Source organism: Pezoporus occidentalis, unplaced genomic scaffold (genome assembly GCF_034315485.1).
Source record: "Pezoporus occidentalis ecotype Australia unplaced genomic scaffold, CSIRO_AGI_Poc_V1 ctg38, whole genome shotgun sequence".
NCBI lineage: Eukaryota > Metazoa > Chordata > Aves > Psittaciformes > Psittacidae > Pezoporus > Pezoporus occidentalis.
Window position 1 is genome coordinate 4,249,599 of NW_026915702.1, and position 23,917 is coordinate 4,273,515.

At 38.0% G+C, this 23,917-nt stretch overlaps 1 protein-coding gene across 4 annotated transcripts in view; it reads left to right on the forward strand.

The window, feature by feature from the left end:
- HGF (hepatocyte growth factor) overlaps window positions 1-23,917 on the forward strand; it is a 57,400-nt gene that overhangs the window by 12,723 nt on the left and 20,760 nt on the right. For 3 of the 4 annotated variants that reach the window (XM_062631974.1, XM_062631976.1, XM_062631977.1), the window contains exons 3-7: window positions 4,997-5,109; window positions 5,704-5,818; window positions 10,317-10,459; window positions 12,141-12,261; window positions 17,279-17,397. In XM_062631974.1, the coding sequence (XP_062487958.1) occupies window positions 4,997-5,109; window positions 5,704-5,818; window positions 10,317-10,459; window positions 12,141-12,261; window positions 17,279-17,397 (611 nt within the window). The remainder of the gene's footprint in view (window positions 1-4,996; window positions 5,110-5,703; window positions 5,819-10,316; window positions 10,460-12,140; window positions 12,262-17,278; window positions 17,398-23,917) is intronic. The other variant, XM_062631975.1, reaches the window with a different exon arrangement.

The window sequence follows — 23,917 nt, forward strand, 5'->3', positions numbered from 1 at the left end:
GATGGATTCATTAAGGAGCATATTATCCCTGCTGTAACCAGCCAATAAAGCAGCTTAGAGAAGCTATGAGAGACTTTGAGGAGGCAGCTTGGAAGAGTCCTACTCATAGATAATAGAATTGCAATCAGTCATGTAATTATTTTTGCACTAAAGATGAAAAAGAATTATAAATCTGACTACTCATGCCCTGAATTTCCAGTTTTCCCTGACAGATTTTTAGGAAGGAAGCCTAGCAGCAGAGGTGTAGGTGATTAGGTTTTGCCTGTGCTACAACTAAGATGGATTTTCTGTGTCTGGGAACATTCTTGTGGTTTCCCATTTGGCCCCAGATGAGTCCTCTTGTAGCGTGCATAGTTCTTTGATACTACTGTAAACACATATTTGACATGTGTTCCCTTTTAAAGGAACCAGTGATTACTAATGTTTCCCTTTTATTCCTAGGATCCCCAGTCTTTAACATCATATCTGCATATGGTTACGGCAAGGTGAAATTTGTTGCCAACTTAAATTAAAACCAATTAGTTCACTAGTTGCTGTGGGAGCATTCTAAAATAAGAAGAGAATTAACACAAAATGGCATTTTAAAGACTTGAAATAAAAGACTTGGATTTTCCTTTGTTTACTGACATTTTTGTGGCTTGATTCTGATACTCCATATCCATACAGTAGTTCCCCATTACTTGGATCACAACAGATGTTTTATTCTCTGGATGTAAGCTCAATTTGTTGAAGTATTAAGATCAAATAAAATAGAAATATTTTGTAACAATAGTACTGGGAACAACACCACCTAGGTCTGTGCTGTGTGAGGTACATAAGCAGGAAGAGGGTTGGGTTTCTTATCTGCCAGGAAGTGGTGAAGTGGCAGATTCCAGGCACTGCAGACTTAAAGTATCAGACTCTCCTTATTTTCTGGGGATAAAGAAAGAATATTGAGACAACTTTTGATTTATGTATGGCAAGTTTCTGTATTGCTTGCAAGTAAATTGTGAATATCATGTTAGATAATAGAATCATAGAATAGTTAGGGTTGGAAGGGACCTTAAGATCATCTAGTTCCAACCCCCCTGCCATGGGCAGGGACACCTCACACTAAGCCATCTCGCCCAAGGCTTTGTCCAACCTGGCCTTGAACACTGCCAGGGATGGAGCATTCACAGCCTCCCTGGGCAACCTACTCCAGCGCCTCATCACCCTAACAGGAAAGAACTTCCTCCTTATAGCTAATCTGAACTTCCCCTGTTTAAGTTTTAAACCATTACCCCTTGTCCTGTCACTACAGTCCCTAATGAAGAGTCCCTCCCCAGCATCTCTGTAGACCCCCTTCAGATACTGGAAGGCTGCTATGAGGTCTCCACGCAGCCTTCTCTTCTCCAGGCTGAATGGCCCCAACTTTCTCAGCCTGTCTTCATGCGGGAGCTGCTCCAGTCCCCTGATCATCCTCGTTGCCCTTCTCTGGACTTGTTCCAACAGTTCCATGTTCTTTTTATGTTGAGGACACCAGAACTGCACACAGTGCTCCAGGTGAGGTCTCACAAGAGCAGAGTAGAGGGGAGGGATCACCTCCTTTGACCTGCTGGTCACGCTGCTTTTGATGCAGCCCAGGATACGGTTGGCTTTCTGGGCTGCAAGCGCACATTGAAGCTGGCTCATGCTCATTTTCTCGTCAACCAACACCCCCAAGTCCTTCTCTGCAGGGCTGCTCTGAATCTCTTCTCTGCCCAACCTGTAGCTGTGCCTGGGATTGCTCCCACCCAGGTGTAGGACCGTGCACTTGGCATGGTTAAACTTCATGAGGTTGACATCAGCCCACCTCACAAGCGTGTCAAGGTCCCTCTGGATGGCATTCCTTCCCTCCAGCGTATCAACCGAACCACACAGCTTGGTGTCATCGGCAAACTTGCTGAGGGCGCACTCAATCCCACTGTCTGTGTCAGCGACAAAGATGTTGAAGAAGACCGGTCCCAACACTGATCCCTGAGGGACATCACTCATTGCTGGTCTCCAGCTGGACATTGAGCCATTGACCACAACTCTGTGTGCAGCCATCCAGCCAGTTCTTTGTGCGCCGAGTGGTCCATCCATCAAATTGATGTCTCTCCAATTTAGAGATAGGATGCGGGACAGTGTCGAATGCTTTGCACAAGTCCAGGTAGATGACATCAACTGCTCTATCTCTGTCCATAAGTTGTGTAGCCCCATCATAGAAGGCCACCAAATTGGTCAGGCAGGATTTACCCTAGTGAAGCCTCGCTGGCTGTCACCAAGCACCTTGTTGATTTTCATGTGCCTTAGCATGCCTTCCAGGAGAATCTGCTCCAAGATTTTGCCAGGCACAGAGGCGAGACTGACTGGTCTGTAATTCCCAGGGTCATCCATTTTCCCCTTCTTAAAAATGGGGGTTATATTTCCCTTTTTCCAGTCATTGGGAACTTCACCTGACTGCCATGATTTTTCAAATATGATGGACAGTGGCTTAGCAACTTCATTTGCCAGCTCCTTCAGGGCCCGCAGATGGATTTCATCAGGTCCCATGGACTTGTGCACGTTCAGGTTTTTAAGATGGTCTCAAACCAGATCCTCTCTGGTTGGGCCCAAGGTCTTCATTCTCACAGTCCCTGCGTCTACCTTCCAAGACTTTGGTGGTGCAGTCAGAGCCTTTGCCCGTGAAGACTGAGGCAAAGAAGTCATTCAGAACCTCAGCCTTCTCTAAATCCTGTGTAGCAAGTTCTCTTAATTGTTGCTGATTCTAATTCTGGCACCTCTTTGTTGAAGCCAATACATGACACTTCTCAGAATGGACCGTTCTTTTTTTTTCCCTTACTATCATGCGTGCAAGGTTCTTGATGATTTCCAACTGAGTTACAGGATTCTTATCTAGACTTGTTTCTTCTTTATAGCGCTATTCCTAGCTCTCCTGCCCATCAAAGTTCTCCTTAGCTTTACTTACCTTGTCTTTTTGACTTCATAATTCTCTGTGCATCTTTTTCTGCTTGCTATCAGATTTACTACTGCTAAGCTGCTCTTATTCTTTAAAGGATTCACCACTATTTGCAGTCCATTACTCCCACTGTTTTCCTTCAGTCATCTTGCAGCTTTTCCCATTACATTTCTTATGGGTGAGAAAAAGATATTGCAGTTATTACTGCATTGACTGTGTAGATGACATGTCACTTCCTTAACTACAACACTGTGCCTGTGTTATTCTTTATTATCTGCTTACCTTCTGGAGTGTCTTTGTATTTTCACTGAAGGGGATTCCAAGATAGACCATGAGATTTCAGTATCTGATCAGAAAACCTACCAACTATCTCAGTACAAATTACAACAACAAAAATTGTTGAAATTGTTGTGATCAGCAATATCAGTAGCGTAAAGTCCAAGAATTTGATTAAACATATTGACTTTGGAAGTGTAAAAACCATCCGGATTTGTTTCCAGCAAAAGATTGTTAGAAACTTTGTGTGCAGGAGTGGCTGAAGCCAAACTGGAAGGAAACCAAAAGGCAACTGAAAGGCAACTACTGAACAAAATGTTTGTAAACAGTGCATTCTGCATTCCCACTTTAGGAGGGAGGAGGGGAAAGGAGAATGTAATTAGAAAGGCAGGAAAGGTCAAGGATATTTTTGTGGGGATGGAGTTAGAGGCACTTGAATGTGTTCATATTTGAGAAGCAGCCAGGAGAGAACAGAAGGCTGAATAAAGACAGAAGGATGAAGGTTAGCAGGTTGGAAACATTTGGAGTCAACAGAATAGAGAGAGCAGTTGGATGAAAAATCTGTTTGGTGATGGAAATGATAATGAAGAGGATGTTCGAAAGAGAGAAGAGTGGGGAGGTTGGATGGGATCTTGTAATGTTTTTAACTAAAGCCAGCAAGATCTCACAAAGAAAAGCTCGATGATGAACTAAATGAAGCTCAAAAAGCTTTGAGTTGAGGGATGTAATACTCAGGAATACGGCACAGCTGAAGTACTGATGAAGTGTAGGAAATGTGTGTTTTTTGGATATTATCAAGTAGTGTTAAAATGCTTTCTCTAGTCAGAATAAAATATCTCTGGAGGTTTGAAATGACTGACAGAAATGTATACATTGTGGTGGGCTAGAGCAATAGCATAATGTCAATGATTTGTTATTTGGTTCTAAAGAGAAATTAAGAGGGGAAAAAGAATTTTCAGCTTTTTCTGTTATTTTTCTTCTTTTTTTTTTTTCTTGGAATATATTGGAATGTAAGTTGCCCTCACCCAGGCAGTTTACAGTGGTTTTAAAATACTTTAAAATATTTTACCTACATTTAATTAATTTCCTTTCAAAATTATGGTAGGAGAAAAAGGTCTGCATGTTTCATTTAAAAAGCTGGAAGAGTTTCTTGACTTTTCTGACTTCTCTTTGTCTTTCTTGCCCCCCAAATCCACTCAATTTGGTACACGTTGTACTCTATCCGTGAAAGCAACTAAAAAATAAGAGAAAAAAAGAAAACAAAACCTACGCAAATACAAGCTGTAGGTACCCTATCAATTTAGATTATTTATAAAAATAAAAACAATCTTGGCTTTAAAGAGCTCTGTTGTTCTAGGCAAGAAACAACTCCATGTGCTTGAATTTTCCTGAAGTTATCATTGTGAGATACTTAACAATTTCAAACATATATTATAAGCACAGTAAAGACATTCTAGAGTGTTTCCCCCTTCTCCCTCCCCAGAAAACAGTGCAACTGGGGCCACAAATGCTGTCTCAGTCACATTTATCTCACTTTCAAAATAAAGATCTTCAATGACAAGGGAACAACCAAGCTGGTATTTAATGTAATGGCCACATCAATTTAATTTGTTTCTTTGTTCTTGTCAGCACAGTTGTAGGTTTAAATAATAATTTGGGCTGCTTCTCTGACTTTTGCAGTAAAAATAAATCTGATGTCATTGCATGCTCCTTGGCAGGCCATGTGTCATTATTATAAACCACACAGAGATTTTTTTCTTATCCAGATTTTCTTTACAGGGCCTTTGCTTATGACAGAGTTACAAAACGGTGCCATTGGTTATCCTTCAACAGCTTGACAAATGGTGTGAGAAAGAAGCAAGACCATGCTTTTGATCTGTATGAAAAGAAGGGTAACTGATTTATTTACTGATTTTGTTTTTCCAGCTATGGAGGGGGAAAAAGCTGAGGTCAGTCAGTGACTTTTTGACTGTAGGAGCATCCTGGGCATGGGATGGTTTTGTGCATTCTGAAAGCTACATTCTACAGCATTATTTACAAATATCCTCATTTTTCTGTCATGCAAGTTTATTCACATACTTGCTTTTGCTCAGTTTCCCAGCATACATATTTGCCTACTGTCGTGTATACTAGTCTGAATTTCTTCTTCAGTTTAATATTTAAAAGTTCAGTTGTATGAGTTACTGTAGACTTAATATAACTTTTATTTATCTCATTCATGTGTGGGGGATGTAAGTAAGTCCTCAGACATGGACTTTTGGTCAATCAGGCACTTTATAAACATTTTCAGTAGGTTTCTTTGGGAATTTAGGGATCAAGATGAGGGGAAAAAAAGGTACAAGAATGTATGTAGACAGTTAAACAGTATTTTGAATAATTATTTAAAGTCAATCATAAATATATTAATTTTAGGTGAGAAGGGATGAAGAGTTAAATTTTAAATACATTAACGAAAATCCTAATTTTCTTCTACTTTCTTTCAATAGACTATGTCAGGAATTGTATCATCGGAAAAGGAGCAGACTACAAAGGAACAGTATCTGTTACCAAAAGTGGTATCCAATGTCAAGCCTGGAATTCAATGATCCCCCATGAGCACAGGTAAGAGTTCAGGAGCAGAGACAATGGGAATAGTGCCCAGACAGCTTCCATAAAGCAGGGTTTGACTTATTAGCAAACAGAATTTATGAGAAAACTGACCTTAGACAACAAAACCTCTTAGGTGTATTCTTGCCTTTCCCCAAGAGATGCCTTTCTCCAGATCCCAGAAAACACTTACCTTCTTGGACTTTCTCCAAGAGGTCTTTCCTAATGCCAGCCTGTGTGTCTGGATCCCTTCTCTTGTGTCAGGGTTGTTTTTTCTTAAGCTGTTTATATCCTAGTATCTCTTAGCTACTGGCAGAAACAAAACATCTGCTTAACTTCAGCCTCGGGTCTGGAAGTTTATCAATGTTTTCTAACTGACTCCCAGAAAATGGGTAACTTTGAAAAATATTATCCCACATATTTCATCAGTGTATAATTATTGTTACTGTACTTTGCATAGTTACTATCAATTCTCTATAATTAGAGAATATATTAAACCCTATAAAGCCCTTAGAGCAGGCAACAAATACATGGAAAAGACTGAACAGATTACTGAAATCTTTTCCTTCAGATCATACAAGCAATATGTATATATGATAGACTGTTGCAGCAGGTATGGGACTTACTTTTAAGTTTAAGACTTCATATAGCGAGGAACTGAGGCCAAATCTACACTTTGAGAGTAGACTTAGTTCAATTATATTGGCTAAAAAAAAGAGAGTAGAAAAGCAAAAACTGAAGCCAGTAAGAGGAATGGTAAAAACAGATTCAACCACAACAAATGTTGCTGGAAACTAGTAAAAGGAACATGAAGTGCTGGTCTACTCTTTGACCTTTTCTCTTTGAAACCTTTTCTATTGGCTTTAGCCATTTAGATGGTAAACCCTTAAGAGCCAAAACCAAAGGGTCCTCTCACCCATAAGTTTCCTATCCACATTGCTGCCTTTTGCTCTGGACACCCAGCATCAGCACTCTGTTTAGAAGGAGCTGAGCTGGAGATTGCTAGTGAGAAACTGGGCTGTGCACTGCTGAGTCCTGTCCTGACCAAATCTATCCAGTGTACAAGATGATATCTTGGAACAACATGAAAAGACAAAGGATACTTGGGTTCTGTCTTATTATGTGTTACAAAGCTGAGCCTCAGGCTTGGAATTGACTAGACTTGGCTGCTTATAATATAGATGGTAGTGTGTCTGATTTTCAGTGACCAGACGCATTCTTAATTACGAGCATATGATAAATATGATCAGTTTCCACAGCAATGACCTATTGAGACTCAACACCTTGAAGTATACAATCTTCATCCTTCAGAAGTGAAAGAAGTCTCATTAATCACAACCTAAGCAAGAGCATTTATTCTATAAACATACATACAAATTTATATAATTAAAGAAAGTGTCTAGGTAGTATACATTATGACTAAAATCCATTTTAACATACAGCATACACAACTTTAATACATTTGGACAGCCACTTTTCTATGATGAATTTTATGAGAATGACTTTTCTCCTGCCTTGTGCAATAAGTTTAATTTTTAAAAGGTCACTGGATAAATGAGGTGGCTGCATGCTAATTTTGTTTTTCAACATCAGAAAATATGATTTCATCATCAGAGACATGAGGGAGATGGGAAGAAGCAGACAGTAGTGGTGTGTTTGGAACTTATTAGTATGAAAGGCTTAGATTTTTAGGTCAGTTTTTCTCAACATCTGATTATCACAAAGTGCCATTGGAAAATAAATCCCTTTTTCGTATTCAAGGGAGAAATGTACTTTACTGATTTTTCTTATTTTTCTAGAAAGAACTGAAATAACTTCAGCCTTTAAATTTGTGTCTGGATTTAACAAATTACATTTTTATTTTTTGTATTCCAGTAGAACCTGGAGACTCCCAGCTGAAATCAGGGTTCTATTGTTTTTGTCTCTATCCTAGTAAAGGTTACAAAAGTATTTTATTTTTTTCTCTTAAGAGTTTTCTAATTTAAATGGATAAAGCCAATGCCAAAAGAGTTCAAAGAGAAACAATCAAAGATCAGACTGGCACTTCACAGGAGTTCTGTTTCTGTGATTTTTGCTGTTGAATCTGTTTTTACCATTAGTCTTACTGGCTTCAGTTTTCAGATTTTTTCTTTTTTTCCTTACCTAATATAGTTGAACTAAATTGGTACGCAGTTTTAGGAGTGGCTCTATCTTCAGTTTCTGGGTGGGTCTTTATTGCATCTCATCTCTTCCTCCCTCAAGAATGTTGCTTCATTACCTGTTGAAGCCATTTGTTTTCCAGTTCATCTTGGGTTTTTAATGCTATTCATTTAGACTTTTTAATTTTTAATGACAGCATATCTGATATAATTTGAAGTGCCTTTTTCCTATTGTCCTGGTTTTCTAATGTCCATAATTTCTGAGCAGGAAGATTTTTCAGCAGGAAAATTAAATAAGATATTCTAATATGCACTGACATACTACATTAACACTTACTCTAGTTGCAATGTCCCATCAGCAAAGTTTGCCCAGGGCTGTCTTTAGCTAACAAAATTTGTGAGATTTAATATTACAAGACTACAGAGGAAAACCAGAAGCAACAATTTTATAGGCAGCAGTAATGACATAAAAATTATTCTCTTCAAGCACCAAAAATAAGGAAAACACTTTTTTCAGTAACGCTTCTGCATTGTATTGACTAGAACCACAATGTGATTAACAGAGGTATTTTCCACTTCACTCAGTTCAAAGATTTCATTAACGGAAATAAAACATTATTAAAATGACACATGTCAGACTCCTGCTTTCATTCATTTGTAACATAGAATATGCCAAGGACAGCAGGGACCATACATTTCATATGTTTCTGCTTTTCTTGTGTGAATTAAATTGGTGTCTGGGTATAAAGACTGTCCCAAGTGCTTTAGTTCAGTTTCTTAAACTGCAGGAGTCTACAATCATCTAAATGAAGTTAGATGAAATTTTATTCATTTTCTTTTCCTACAGAATATAGATATATCTGAATTCCCTTGGGGAATTAAAAAAAAAAAAAACAAACAAAAAACACATCAAAACAAAACAAACTAACCAAACCAACAGAGAAAAACCCAAACAAACATCCAAATTAACATATTAGGCATTTTCAGAATAAAAACTGCACTTCACTTGTGATATTTTGACCAGAATGTGAACATACTGAAGAAAAAAAAACCTGTACAAATCTTAGAAACCTCAAAAAGTAAATCAGCGTATTACAATGAATTACAGGTTTCGTGTATTCCCCTATGTATTTTGCCCAAATTTTCAGTTACCCAAAAGCCATACAGTTTTAATGGAATTGAACATAACTCGGAATTTAATGTCTTTGTCTGCAGAGGTTTAGCTGCTCTTTAAGCATCACTGCAATGAAACTGGAAGTGAAGTGCCAATGGGTTTGTCACCAATATGAAGTCTGAGTGTGGTCAGAGCTTTTGCAGTGGCATCAAACAGACCAGCTCTAGGGTTGGGCTCCTCACTACGTGTTGTTGCCTAGTTTGTAGAAAAAAATAACCAGTATTACTTTTATGTGTAAATATATACGTATATATACACACACCTACTTATATATTTATATCTCAGTGTGCATGTGGGAATTTCTCCAGGGGTAAGCACAAAATTTTACAGATAGCTAAGAACACAAAAACTTGACCCTGGACAGTTGAAGTCAGCTAGGTTGCTGTTAAATGACCTAATTTGTACAATAATAATGATGAGTGGGTCTATAAGTAGCAGACCCTAAGGTGACAACAGCAGGGTTCATGGCAGAACATGAAGCAGGATGGCTAAAGAGGAATCTGGGGAAATTTCTGATGCTGAAATGCAAAGTTGTCTGTGGTTTCAGGCAGTGAAAGCCTCTCAGCATGGTGTGTCACAGTGCTCAGTCACGCTCACACACTCCTGATGTTCAGTTTTAGCTGCTGCCTGGCCAGAAATGAGGAGAGGTTTCTCTGCCTGTGGGCTTTATGTAGTAGGTGCGCACTAAGCCCAGCTGGGTCAGTTATATATGTTATTGTGCTGTATATGTGCACAACATACACAGTAATGACAGGTCTGACACAGTGATGGACCCAATGGATTTTCCCCCCAGAAAAGCCCAGTGCACCCGATACATTTCTCCTCTTTGTCCAAGGGCCTTGTGTGAGTAGTTACAAGCTTGCGAAGGAGAGTTCAGTGAGGGCTAGCATGGAGTGTGTTGCTGCCTCTGGCGCTGTGGCAGATATTTGGCTCCGGATGCCCAAGGGATGGGAGTAAAACTTGCTAGAGCAAGCAGTGGGCTAGACTAATTGACCCAGATTTAGGCCATTCATTGAGTAATCCTTACTGAAGATGTGTATTTGTGTAGGGACAGATATTTGGGGATGTACATTTGTTTAGGCAGGGTGGAGGGAGAAAGAAGCAGAAACGGGATTGTTTTTAACTGTTTGCAAAAAATAGTATGATTTAACACCAAAGTTTGCATGCTCTTATACTGTAATGATTGTCATTTTAAAACTAGCTTTTTGCCTTCGAGCTATCGGGGTAAAGACCTGCGGGAAAACTACTGTCGAAACCCCCGAGGGGAAGAGGGAGGGCCGTGGTGCTTCACCACCAGTCCAGAGACGCGCCATGAAGTCTGTGACATCCCCCTCTGCTCACAAGGTAACCCAGCAAGGCTTATGTGGAAAGTTCCTTTTTTCTGCTGATAGCAGGTATGCAGAAGTTCCACTTGTTTCACTGACACTTGCTCATGGACTTTGGAGAAAGAATTGGTGATTTCTCAGCAAGAATAACGCTGGTAACAAGGAAAGAAGTTATTACAGAAAGAGAAGGTCTTGTTATGTTCCAGTACTCTGGAAGACTTTAACACGCTTTTAGACTCAGAGGCTTTTTTTCAGGTCATGGAGGAGCTGGAACAAAGAAGTTATGCTGATCGCACAAATGCGACCCTTTTTTTCACTTATCTGGTACATAGAGAATCTATTAACATTGCTATTACTGTATGATAAAATCATCTAGTACCATTCCATGGAAAAATCAACTTTTCTTCTTCTTTTGGATGAAAATAGAGATACTTAACTACAAGAAAAAAGAGCAATCTAAGCATGTTGGGGTTTATTTTCCCATTTTTTTCTTTCAATTGAATACTGTAAATAAGACTTTGCATAAATTCATTCCCGTTCAACTTTCAATTCACAGAATTCAAAAGATATTTCATGTGAACCCTTGCATTTGTTGAATTTTACGTTCTGTTAAGCTCCAAACTAATCTCTTATATCTTGCTAATCAGCCAATTCAGTTCCAGTCAATCAACTCATTTAAATTCTCAAGATAGGATGACTTTAATTTTCCTGCTAATGTGTCATGTGCAATAGCTATACTGTGGTGGGGGAAGAAAAGGGAGAAGGAGGGAGGAAGAGAATGATTTACAAGGAGCTTGAAAATCTGTTAAAAGCTAAAATTTAAAGATCAATTTGAGCTTCAAATGTGATAAGACCTGGAGCTCACTGCAGGATGAAGACTTTGGTAGTGGATGTTTGGTCTGAAGTGTGAGATCTGTAATTGCATAAATTACTATTTACTAAGTGATCTTTTGTTACAATTACTCTAATTAGGGAGCACTTGAGAAACGTGTCTACAGTTACTTATGGTGAATTTATTTTATATTTTAAGACTTCTCTTTCTAAATTATGGAGGATATTTTGTTCAGCAGTGATATCAAATCCCTTTGGTAGCTTTTGCCCATTCTCCCTCAACCCCCCACTTTCCCAAACCAGGGCTGAAAACGTATCTTAGCTTAGGCTGCCAAAAAGAATTAATATCGAAAAGAAACAGTATCGTATGAATGTGCTGGGAATTTAAAGAAACAGACTGTACTGCACTGAAATTCAGCCGTCATTTTGTACTTAAACTTGTGCTGTAATTATGCCATGACTTAGAGTGATTTAGAATAATTATTTTCAATTAATCATAAAATATCACCCCTGAAATATACTCCTTCCTTAGATATGTGTCTCTCTCTGTTACTAGCCATAACTAAGGTTAAAAAATGTGCTAGGAACATGAATGTCTCTAGCAGCTCACACCCACCTGCCTCCAAACCATAAGTGTCCTATAAAGTGAATAAAGTGATATCAAATTTAAGCATCTGGATTAGATTTAAGAGATGAAAATCTATTCCAAAGGACATTTACCATACCAACCTAACTTAAATATATTACTTTTCTATCTCTCTTTAGGATGATTTCAATTTATAACAGCAGAGATGTGATTTAATTATTCTAATTTATTTTTGTGTGTGTTACAAGTCATTAGCATAATACACTACCTACTTTTTTCCTAGTTGAATGCATGACCTGCAATGGAGAAAGTTACAGAGGGCCAATGGATCACACTGAGACAGGCAAGGAGTGTCAGCGCTGGGATCTTCAGAGACCACACAAGCACAAATTTCGTCCAGAGAGGTAGCGTGTTTCCCCACCTCCCAGGGAAATTCATGTAGATATAATTTGAAAATGACACACATTTGGGATCCAATTGGACAAAATCAGCATTAGCTGAACTGAAGTTTATGGAGTTCACCAGTTTTAGTTGCTTGGGGTCCTGGCCCATGGTGTGTGCGGGCTGGTTGCCATCATGCTGGAGATGAAGGGTGGTGACTAGAGGCTATGCCATGCAGCTGTGGCTACATCCCATGGTTGTGTAGTGTAGTGATGGACATGTGCTGCATTATTTGATCCAAATTTCCTCCCTAGCTTCACTTACAGTAAAAAAAAATAAATTTCTGAATGTTGCTGTATATAGAATCATAGAATAGTTAGTGTTGGAAAGGACCTTAAGATCATTTAGTTCCAAACCCCTGCCATGGGCAGGGACACCTCACACTAAACCGTATCACCCAAGGCCTCGTCGAGCCTGGTCTTGAACACTGCCAGGGATGGAGCATTCACAACCTCTCTGGGCAACCTATTCCAATGCCTCACCACCCTAACAGGAAAGAATTTCCTCCTTATATCCAATCTAAACTTCCCCTGTTTTAACCTGTTACCCCTTGTCCTATCACTACAGTCCCTAATGAATAGTCCATCCCCAGCATCCCTATAGGACCCCTTCAAATACTGGAAGGCTGCTATGAGGTGTCCACGCAGCCTTCTCTTCTCCAGGCTGAACAGCCCCAACTTTCTCAGCCTGTTTTCATATGTTGTTATGCAACTTCAATCAGCGTAAAATACCTTAAAGCAATCAGAAAATAAATAATGATTAAAAAATAATACATTTTTTTTAGTTCTTAACACAGTTAGTGAACATAAACTTGCAACATTGTCAAGGCAGAGTATGATCTGGTTTTGAACTGTTGAGCAGCTTTACAGCTGTAGATGATCTTCTGTTGTAATCAAGTTTAAGTATCCAAGTTGTTTCAGCAAAATGTTTCCCACTACATGTGTTTTTTTTTCAGCCTGGGAAAGGACTTAATCATTCTGTTTAGCATTTTATGTACATGGACTTGTATTTTAGACTTTTCTCTTTTAGTTTAAGTGTAGATACCTAATGCCAAAAGATGAGTCAGAAATAGCAAGATAAATTGCATCCCCATTACAGTTTGTCCTAAAGGGTAAAATTCACCCAGGCGCAAAGGGTCATCTATGATACACCCTTTTGGAAGGATTTTGTGTGAGGGTTTAGACCACACAGGAGGGCCTTTGTGTTTCTCTTAGACTGGACTAAAGTTTCATTTTAGTTTTACTCAGGATTTTGGATTATCTCTATTTGTAAGTGCATGGAATAAACTTAAACTGACAGAGGAGGACTGCAAGAATCAACAAACTCAGAATGATTGAGACCTTCCACTGAACGTATTTTTATATATTTTGAAGTGTTCCGCCAAATAAAGCATCTTTTTCATACTCAGAAATACAGGTACTGGTAGATATTAGAAAGCTTACTTATTCAACAAAACAGTAACTAACTTCAGTTTTTGAGTTTATGTGATATAACCTCTTTTTTCGTCTTGGATCAGATGATCTGCTTCATGAGTAGCAGGCAGTCCTGCAGCTCTTAACAGGCTGGGACTGAAGATAATCTGTTTCTGATTTTTGCCATGCACTTGCTGTGCATTCTGGAGTAGAATCTTGTTCCTTGCGAGTTATAAAACTTCTGGGTACAAACAATAATAATTTTACTGTCAGGAGGAAATTTATTCTGTTAATTTTGGATTGCTTGTGAAGTGATTTTTCAGACTAACTGCAGTCTCACAGTCATGTTCCTCCTTGAAAGATTCTCCTCAGAAAACATCTTTGTGAGAGCTTTTAGACTGTAATAAAAATGCCTTTTAATCAAAAAGTCACCCATCCAGATTGAACTGATCTGTATGTGCTTTCAGAAGAGTAACTGGGGTACAATACAGTGTACAATAACATTGATGTTAATTAACTTCATGGAATGGTCACTAAAGGTAGTGACAATTATACTTGATTATACTAGCTTTTAAAAGTATTTGGGGCTTTGGTTTGTTTGTGGTTTTTAATAGTTACTGAAGTTGAAAATAAGAAAAGAGGTCTGGAACAAATGATCCATTAAAATGCAGCAGTCTCTAGAGAGGCTTATACTATACCATCTGGAGATAATGTGAATAACCTGGAAACCAGGAGGGACTAGCTAGACAGACTTAAACTTATTTTCATTTCTGGAATCATCAGTTGCAGTGGCAAAGGAAAAGAAGTAAAACTAGTGATCTTTTCAAATGCTTCAGTCTACCTGCTGTGGAACAATGTTTTATGCTCCGAGTGAATACACCTCACTTTTCCTTTCTGTCACCTTGTTGAATTGTTCCACATGTATTCCTTTCAGAGGTCAGTTACTGAAGGGAATTGGTGATGTCTGTGTACTTAGATGTGATTGAAAGTAGCAGTAGGAATCCACCCAAACAGCTCCTGCATGACCTGTTTTTAGCTAGTAGTGGATGCAGAATTGTGTTCTGAAGCTCCAGTTCATGTGTCCTCCTCATGGGCAGGATTATGTCTCAGTATAGAAAGAAAACCATTGAGAATAATGACTCGGATAGGCATAGAGAAGCATACTTTCTGCTTAAAATTAAACATGTTTGAAAATATGTACTGAACTGCACAGAGAAAAGTAGGGCTGAAGTGTGCTATAGAAGTTGAATAACTGTGGGTATACTTTTATTAAAATACTCTGTTTTATATGTCTTGCATGAAAATTTACTTTATACAGAATCAAGTTTCCAGTCCTGCATATCTTTTAAAACAAAAAGGGGAAAAGAAATATTCGTGAAGAGTTTTAGACGCTAAGTTTCAGTTTAGTTCCAGCAGGGCTAGAACTCAGCATCTGCTGCTTTAAAGAAAATAAATGTTATCTCTTCATCTAACACTCTTCCCCCCTCCCTGAAACTGAGAAAAAGTTTTGATTTTGACACCAGATGTGTATCTTAATGCTTCATTTCAGTTTCAACAATGAAGTACAGCTACTGAAGTTTCAGCAGCAGGAGAGTGGAAGAAATATGTAGGGTTCTGAAAGATCTTGGAAACCTCAGGCTTTTTGTTGGGTCTAAGCAAGAGGTCTCTTCCCAAATGTACGGGGGAAGGAGAATTGTGCAGAGCAAAGGGATGAGCCCTCAGGGAATCCTCCACAGTCTCACTGTTGAATTGTGTGGAAGAGGTTGAAGCCCTGCTGTTTATCTTGTCCCTAGTATTTGATAGTTGGCCTTTTTGAATAGGAGCAGAGAAACTGTTGCCTACTGGATATGAGGGAAGGCAGAAACATGTCTGAATACTGAGGGAAGAAACAGTGACTGGAAAGGCTGTTGTTGCTCTAAAAAAGGAAATGTAGTAGGTGGAAAGACACAGTTCATGGGAACTACTCCATGCAGCAGATACCTAAAGCTGGTTCCTGAAGATCTATTCTATCTTTTCTTAAGTTAGTAAATAAGTTTTTTTGCATACTGTGGGAACATATCATATAATATTGGAAAGGACAGAGCATACAGTGCTATGGAAGGGCACTTGCTTTCTAGAAAGTGGATTCTTTACACTCCCAGTTGTTCTGAATAGGTTTGGGAGCTATGACTGCAGATACCTTGCCATTCCTGGATTCACCTCATTTCTTGGGTAGTGCCATGGACTCTCCATTGCTAAGTGACATGTGCTGCTAACATCAAAGCTCATCACTGCAGCTACTGGGTACAAAAGAAAATAAAAAAAAAAAAAATAATCTCTCTTTATGCTGTGCTAATAGCCCATTAACTGTTTTCTTGTGAAATCCTTGGACACAATTTGGTCCTTTACAGTTAGTCTTCCACCTAGCAGAAAACAGGGTACTGATGCTAGATCTGAAACTACCACATTCTTGACTGCCCTTGAATTTTCAGGTTTATGAGGTTTCTCCTTGGTGGTTTTGCTGTTTGGTTGTTATTGTCTATTTGTTTTTTATTCTACTTGAATCCCGTCCCTGTCCTTTATATAGATGAAGGAACCTGACTTTTCCCAAGGAATGGGAGATCAAGTTGCAATGAGTCAAAATTAGCATGATTGTTTGACAGAAAAAGCATCCTAGCAAAAGCACACACTTGTAAATCATATTTTCCTCTGCTTGTGCGAAAAACATCTGCTTGCAGTTGTAACTGGGTTCAGGTTCCCAGGTAGTTAATTTTATTGTTCTCTTACACACTTTTCATCTTTCCCTCAGGGGCAAATCTACTTTTTTATTTCTTTTACAAACATGTTTCAGTAAAACTGGAATACCAAGACAATTTGTCACCACTGGAGGAAAAGAGTATGCATTTATCTCCTTCTCTTCAAGTTTTATCTTGAATATCTGCCTGATCGTTCAATGATGGTGGTAGGAAAGTGGAAACAATTAAATGGCACAATAGTTTCAAATCTTAATGATATAAGGGTGACAGAAAATAATTCCTTATTTTTCACCTTTTTTTACCCAGTGCTCGAAATGAGGGCATGGCCTAGAATGAGCTCTATTACAGAAATGGGGCTATCATTAATAACATAGCTATTCAAAATAGCTTCCAGTTTGAACTCAGGGCTGTTGCACTGAAAAACCTGTTTCCTTAATGAGTCCAGCATGCTAGGCAGTGTTTATACAATCCACACTTAATTGGGTTGTTTCAAATAAAACAAGTGGCTTTAGAGTCTGGTCATCAGTTGATAGACACAAGAGTAAGAGTTTAGCAATTAGTAGTTACTCCATCCGGTACCCTGTGCATTAGCACAGTAGGGAATCCCCTCAGTGGAGGTCTGATTCTGCTGCATATTTGGAAAGAGACTTTACATTATTAACTTTCTAATGGTGTTAAAGGAGTATTTGCGTCCACATCAGGATCAGACTCCAGGTTAACAGGAACTGGTTCTTGTTTGCCTCTCCTGAAGACTGTCCTTTAAGTACCTTGTACAAGCCAATGCAACGTTGCCAGGAAGACTTCTCTGACACATTTCTTGTTGTGGTTTGCAGATACCCTGACAAGGGCTTTGATGATAATTACTGCCGCAATCCTGATGGCAAGCTGAGACCATGGTGTTACACTCTTGACCCTAACACCCCCTGGGAGTTCTGTGCAATTAAAACATGTGGTGAGTTCAAGCAAAATTTATTACTTCCTTTTCCTTTCCAAAATCTGAATACAGATACTTCAAGCAATATAGAGCCACAGCTAGTTCATTTATTGCCCTTCATTGACTTTTAAAACATTGTTTTCAAAGAGGATTGTTTATAACAACATTATATTTAATCTTGACAGGAAATAAGAGTTGTGTCTTAGCATTGGAAAATGTGTGTATGTCACATACAGAAATTTACATTAAAATATAGAAATCTCAAGAACTAAACCAGTGAGACAATGTCATCATGAAGATCTCATGTACAGTATTAGTTTGGCCATGCTAAGCATTATCCCATGAGTCTGGGAACAGGTACATGCACAACTTCCCTACTCAGTGTTCTATCTAACAACTGTCCGTTGCTTTGGTTTCCTTTTGCACATTGTGTGCTTCTAGCCCTCAACTCCTGCCTGCTATGCAGCCTGGTACTGAAGGCAGAATTATTAGTTTCCTTATGGGTTTCTCTGTGATATTCAGCGCTACAGTATCAAAACACTCTACAGTCAATTAATTTCTTTTCATCCATCAATAACAAGATGGTAGCTTTTTTTAGCCTCACTTTACAGACAGGGAATTGAATCCAAGCAACATTAAGGTATATAAATATTGGATGCCCACTTAGAGATGCTTTAGTTCAGAATTTATAAAGCATTCTGCAACATGTTCTATCTTCAAAGACCAGATCCTCCTAACTTTGGTGCTAGCTCTGACAGCTCTGTTCTACTGATAATTAGATGTCTTAAATGAGCACTATAGGGACAATGAAAATGGTAAAACTCTTGGAACTCACATGAAAACTTGGATTAGGTAATTTTTCTAGACTTCTGTGGTAACCTTGGGTCTGAGGCAGGTGGTAGAATTAAGTTTTGCTGGGGCATGCTTTAGCCAGAAAACTAAGATTTGCATCCCTGAAATTGCTTTCCTCATTCACAACTCATGGGGTCTACAGGTGATAATCTCTCCTTTTATCTCACATGCTTCTCATTGACAGATTTGGGGTCCAGTTTTTTTCTTCTCTTAGTAATCTGAAATGTGAAATAATCAATGTACAAGATATTAAAGGCAGACTTGTATTACTTAGGCAGGTTTTGGTTTTTTATTCTCTTTACTCAAAACATTTTGTTTATAACATCTCTGGGATAAAGGCAATTTCTGAAAACAAGGCATGACTTTAACTGAATCCATACTGTAGAAGCCTGTCAGCTTCATGGGCCCCAGTCTTGTGGCAGATACCCAAGGAAAATGGGCAGAAAAGGGAAAACAGTGTTTTTTTGATTTTCTGTGAAATGCAGGCAAAAGCTGCTTCTAAAACTGCTGAGTGAAACTCAGTGTCATGTTATCTCATGAGAAAGTCAGTTTTTGTTAGATCTGCAGTTTTGGAAACTATGATTTCCTTTGTTGTCCTGCTTCAATTCTGACCAAAATTAAGTGTGAAAAAAAAAATTAATCCTCAAAACCAGACACTGTTTTTCATCTAGGCCTAGTGTCACTTCAGTAGGCTTATGTCACTGTAAAATTTATTTGGGTCTCTTGGAAGGAGAATAGAAGAACAGAACAGAGTCTATTAAAATGAACAAGAAAGCTCACCTGGAACTAGACTAATGTAAGAATTAAAAAAAAAAAAAAGAAAAAAAAAAGAAAAAATTATAATAAGCATAAAAGGAGTGATTATTTTATGACAGCTTAATTTGCAGGGTTCTCTGTGTTCTGTTATTGTTATATAAACCAAGACAAACCATTCCTGGGCTATCTAAGATCCAGATAAAATAGAGACAGTAGTGAATCTTAAAAAAAGTCTGTTTCCATAATATAATCCTGTATTTTTCCCATAAAATTAACAAATATATAAATACAGGGCAAAGTGGATAAGTAAAAGGGAATGGCTCTGGCTTGAACCTTTGCATGTGTGTAGTTGCTACCTGAAGAGGGAAGCATGGGATGCTCTGTCTTCACTTGGAGTTCTTGCCAAACCAAATTTTGCCCAATGTTTTCTGCTTCCACTACCAATAGTTCAGCATTTTCTGTCCTTGCTTGTTTTGGCTTAGGCCAGTGTAATGTCTTGAAGTGTCAGTCACTTTTTGTCGATTAGCCAATTGTTTGAAATCTGAAGATTGAATAAGAATACTCTTAATGTACTTCTTGATGTGGAGTAATTGAATTTACTTTGTCCTATCATATGCCATTGTAAATACAGTATAAAGTAGTTAAAAGTACCAAAATTATTCCACTATAAGTAAGTGAGGTTAATTTGCTATTTTAGGCAATGTCTGTAATCAGGTTTTCAAGAGACAGAAGAAACTTAACAGAACTACTGCTTGTTTTGTGTCAGACACCCAGTAAGTTACACCGTGCTGAAAGTCTTGCCTGTGAACTGCAGTCCTAACTCATGTAATTGAGTTCTTGGTAATCTTTGGTAATGTGGAAAGTTCAGTCTTTCCCCATTTTGTGCAGTCTTGCTTAGCTGTGTAACTGAACCATCTTTCTAAGTTTTTAGGTAATTAATTGTTAGAGCTTGTTGTTTGTTGGGGTTTTATTTTGTGTTTTTTTTACTGTGCTTCTAACATTCTTTATTTATTAGATAATAAGTTAATCATATGTAGAGTACTAGTTCCATTATTTTCCCTTGGTAGAAGTGTTTTTATTACCAAAAAAACCCCCAACAAAATTTGCCAGTTGCAGCTGACTGTTTCACAAATGCAACTTTTATAAACCTTTATCCTCTGGCATTTCCTGAGCTGATGTGTCAGTGTTCTGAGGATTCACATCTGGCTTTGTTGGTCACGTAAGCTTACAGCCCATGCAACTTTCAGTATTTACTGTCTGGCCTAAGCTTTATAAAACAGCTGGGTGGGAGAACTGCAAACTACTCTAATGTTACCTTTGTCTGCTCAAATGACAATTAGAGTCCTCAATGAAAGGTAATCATCAAAATGAAATTTAAAACCCCAAAAGGATGTAATGATTTTAATGTTGTAATGAAAGCCTTTTATCTCATTTCTAGGCATAAGTTGACTGAATTAACTATGAATTATTTCACCTGCAGTTAGAAAGTATAATATGTGTGGAAATTTCATATGCAAAACTATATTTTCACTGCAGAAAACTATAGATCTTTCAAAATTCTTAAAACAATATATATGAGGAAGTATACAAGAAAGTGATTTTGAAGGTGCTTAATCCAGCAGATATTTTCAAAGGTTGTTTGGCACGAGCATATGGCATTGCCCTCTACATAAGGTGCAATGCTGCTCAGTGCTTTCCTTTATCACTCAGAGAGGGAATTTATTGCTTATGATACTGTTGTTTCACCAGCCCAGTGACTAGCATACCAACACAAAATATCTAAGCCCTGTTTTCAGTTTTCTGTCTTTCTGGAGGCACATAGAAAAACTATTTCCCACCTCATAGCAGGGAGCCTAAAACACTAGGCATTTCTGGGTTTCAGTGGTAGCTTCATTTTCTGAAGCTGTGGCTGTGTTCAATCTCAGTAACTAAAAAGAGATCATGAGTTATATGTCTTTATGGCTTTGTGGTTTGGATTCTCACACAGGTTTTTAATTCCTATGATGAGGACTGTTTATACATTTTACAAGAAATACTAATTAGTAAAAATGCTTTTCAAATCCAAGTCCTTGGACTATATACAGAAATGTAGGTGTCCTCTCTTTGGGGAGTGACCACAAGGCAGCATGCTGCTTGTGGCTTTTGCTAAATGTCATGAGTGCTAGCATGCTCTATAGCCAAAATGCTGACAACAGCTCATATACAAAATTTTCAGCAAAAGAGTCAGTGGAAGGAAGCATTCAGAAAATAAATATGTTTTTAAGACTGAAGAGACAGGAGGGCATTGTAACTTTATTTCCAAGCACAGAAAGCAGCATAAAACATTGTGGCTTACAGCCAGGGCTCTGAGAAAGAGATGACAGGAGCAATTAGGGATTAGAGATGGCTCAAGCTGCAAAAATTGGATCTGGATTAAGACTTCAGGGACCCCAGAATTGGTTTGAAGTTGCTCACATATGTGTCTGTGGTTTTTGGCTTGAGACATTTTTTAGTTAGAAAAGAGGATAAAAGGACAACTATAACAGCAATAAGAAAGTGTAGGATGAAATGAAGAAATGGAAGCAGTGACACAAACATGAAAAAAGACTGTTAGTTTGGTATGAATGAGGACATGGACTACTGAGGAGAGACAGGAATGGAGAGTTAAAAAAAAAACAAAACAGGAAAAAGGATAGCTGCACTTCTGCAGATGATCTGTAGAGATATGAGAAGTGCTAAGGCCCAGAAATAAAGTCGTTTGAGAGCTGAGATATATGGTATTAATATGGGAAAGACAGTGTTTGTTTGCTGCCTACTTGATTTCCAACCTACCCAGCTGATTTTACCATGGATTTAACTTCTGTTATTAGTACTCATAGGCAATAGGTAAGAGTGACTGGAACCCGAAAAGCCCTCAGAGAATTCAATAAAGGTGTGGGTTTGATGGGGAAAAGCAAGTAATGAAATGGCAAAATTGAGAATCTAGATGTAAAATGAACCTGAAGGCAAAAAATCACTGATATTAGTTTAGCCATTCTTTAGAAGCAGAGATTTCAGCTGTCCATTTGAATGTGAAGCTCTGATTAAAGTTATTTGTTGAATCATAGCATGTAAACAAATAAAGGTGACACTCAGTTTAAGCTCAATATTTGTTTAAAGAAAAGTGGCAGTGGAAAGAGAGTGATGTTTAGTGGCTGATAAAGTGTTGCCTTCCACCTCGTTCCACAGGGAGGCATAACAAAGGTCCAGCATTCATTGTGAGCAATGATTTAATCTACATTTCCTTAAAAAGGATTCCACTCAAATCTTTTTCATCATTTCTATGATAGCTTTGAAAGTGAGATTTAAGAGCTCTGAACTTGCAGATACTGAGATTATTTAAAGATTTTGTTTGTTTGGTTGGTTTTGTTTTTTTTTTTTTAATGGATTCAAACTAAAAATTGTTTGGATTTAAAGCCTAATTGTAGGCATTGGAATAACCTGCAAAAATCTCTCTCTGTTCAAGGACAAATGAATTGTAGGTGTGCCAGTCTGAGCTGAGAATTAGTTCTTCAGTACCATGATTCTTGAGCTTTGGTTTCACTAACTTCTTTGCTTTCTTATATGTTTTTACTGAAAAAAAAACCAAACCAACAAAACCCCTATAAATCAATGATGGAAGTTTTTTTCATGTTTCATGTACTGTGAGATAATCCATTGGAGGAAATGCATGGAAAGAAAAGAGCTGCCACTATCATACTGCCTAGAACACTGGATGGTATTGTTTGAGGTAGAGATGCCTGGAAGCATGAGCAGCTTCTTTTCATGTCACTCATGTTTTTTACTGACGTTTACAGAAATGCATGGGTCATGTTTAATAAGGACTTTGTGGTGTTTACACTTTCTTTACTAGGTTAGGCACATCTTTTAAAATCTACTTTTCAAAATCTTTTATTGCAAATCAGGGCACGTTTTCTTTTTGTTGACTGGCACATTAGGAAAGAAATTACAACACTATGAGAGAAAGTAGGAGTTTTCCTGATGAAGTAATTTAGGACTCTACTTCTTTTCCAACTATGTCTTTTCCCAAAAATGCATTGATAGCATTACTATGAAAGAATATGAATACTCCAGCAAATCCCATACCTTCCTTTAAGTGAGTAGGATTTTCACCACTGACCTAAAATTTGTGCAGGATTTTCTTCTGGGACATTGGTATTAAAGACAGAAATAGTACTCTAACTGGTTACTTCAGCTGTAGAATGACTCAAGGCCCCTGCTGATTCCCTCATGCTGACATTACTGTGAGAACCAGAACTGAGAAGACTGTCTGTGGCTTTACACATGAAGCTCTGGATAATGTTTCATCTCTTTACTTAAGCATTTATGAATGCATGAGCTGGCTCTTTATAAATAAAATTATGTATTTTGAAATATAGGGAGGGTTTTGTGGAAAAAAAGAAAGCCTTTGCATTATTGTGATTTGGTTGGGGATTTCAGAGTGAACATGTGAAGGTAGAAATATTACCAACAGGAAATCCTCAAGTAGCTGTCTGAATTACATGGTTAATTTGAGTCATCCAGAACACAAAACAAATTACAACAAAGTTCAAAAGCAGCAAAGTGTTGCTAGACAATTATCAAATTCCTCTGTTTATAATCAAGTTCCATACAGGAATAAGAAGTGACATTTAACAAATTATAAATATTAGTATTTTGTAAGATGACATTTTGTGTGACCTTCCTTTAATGGTACTTTTTATCTCAGTTCAGGACTGTAAAAGCTGAACTGCCTGCATTGTAAGGATTATTTATTGAATTTTCATCTTAAAAGTTAATTCATAATGTCTTTCTCATTGGAACAAGCCCTTGGAGTTGTAAGTCTTAATTTATATTTTAAAGGAATTGCTAAGGTAACGATGGGAATCCAGCCTTACTGACTGTTAGCTTGATCTTGTTTCCAGTTCCTTGT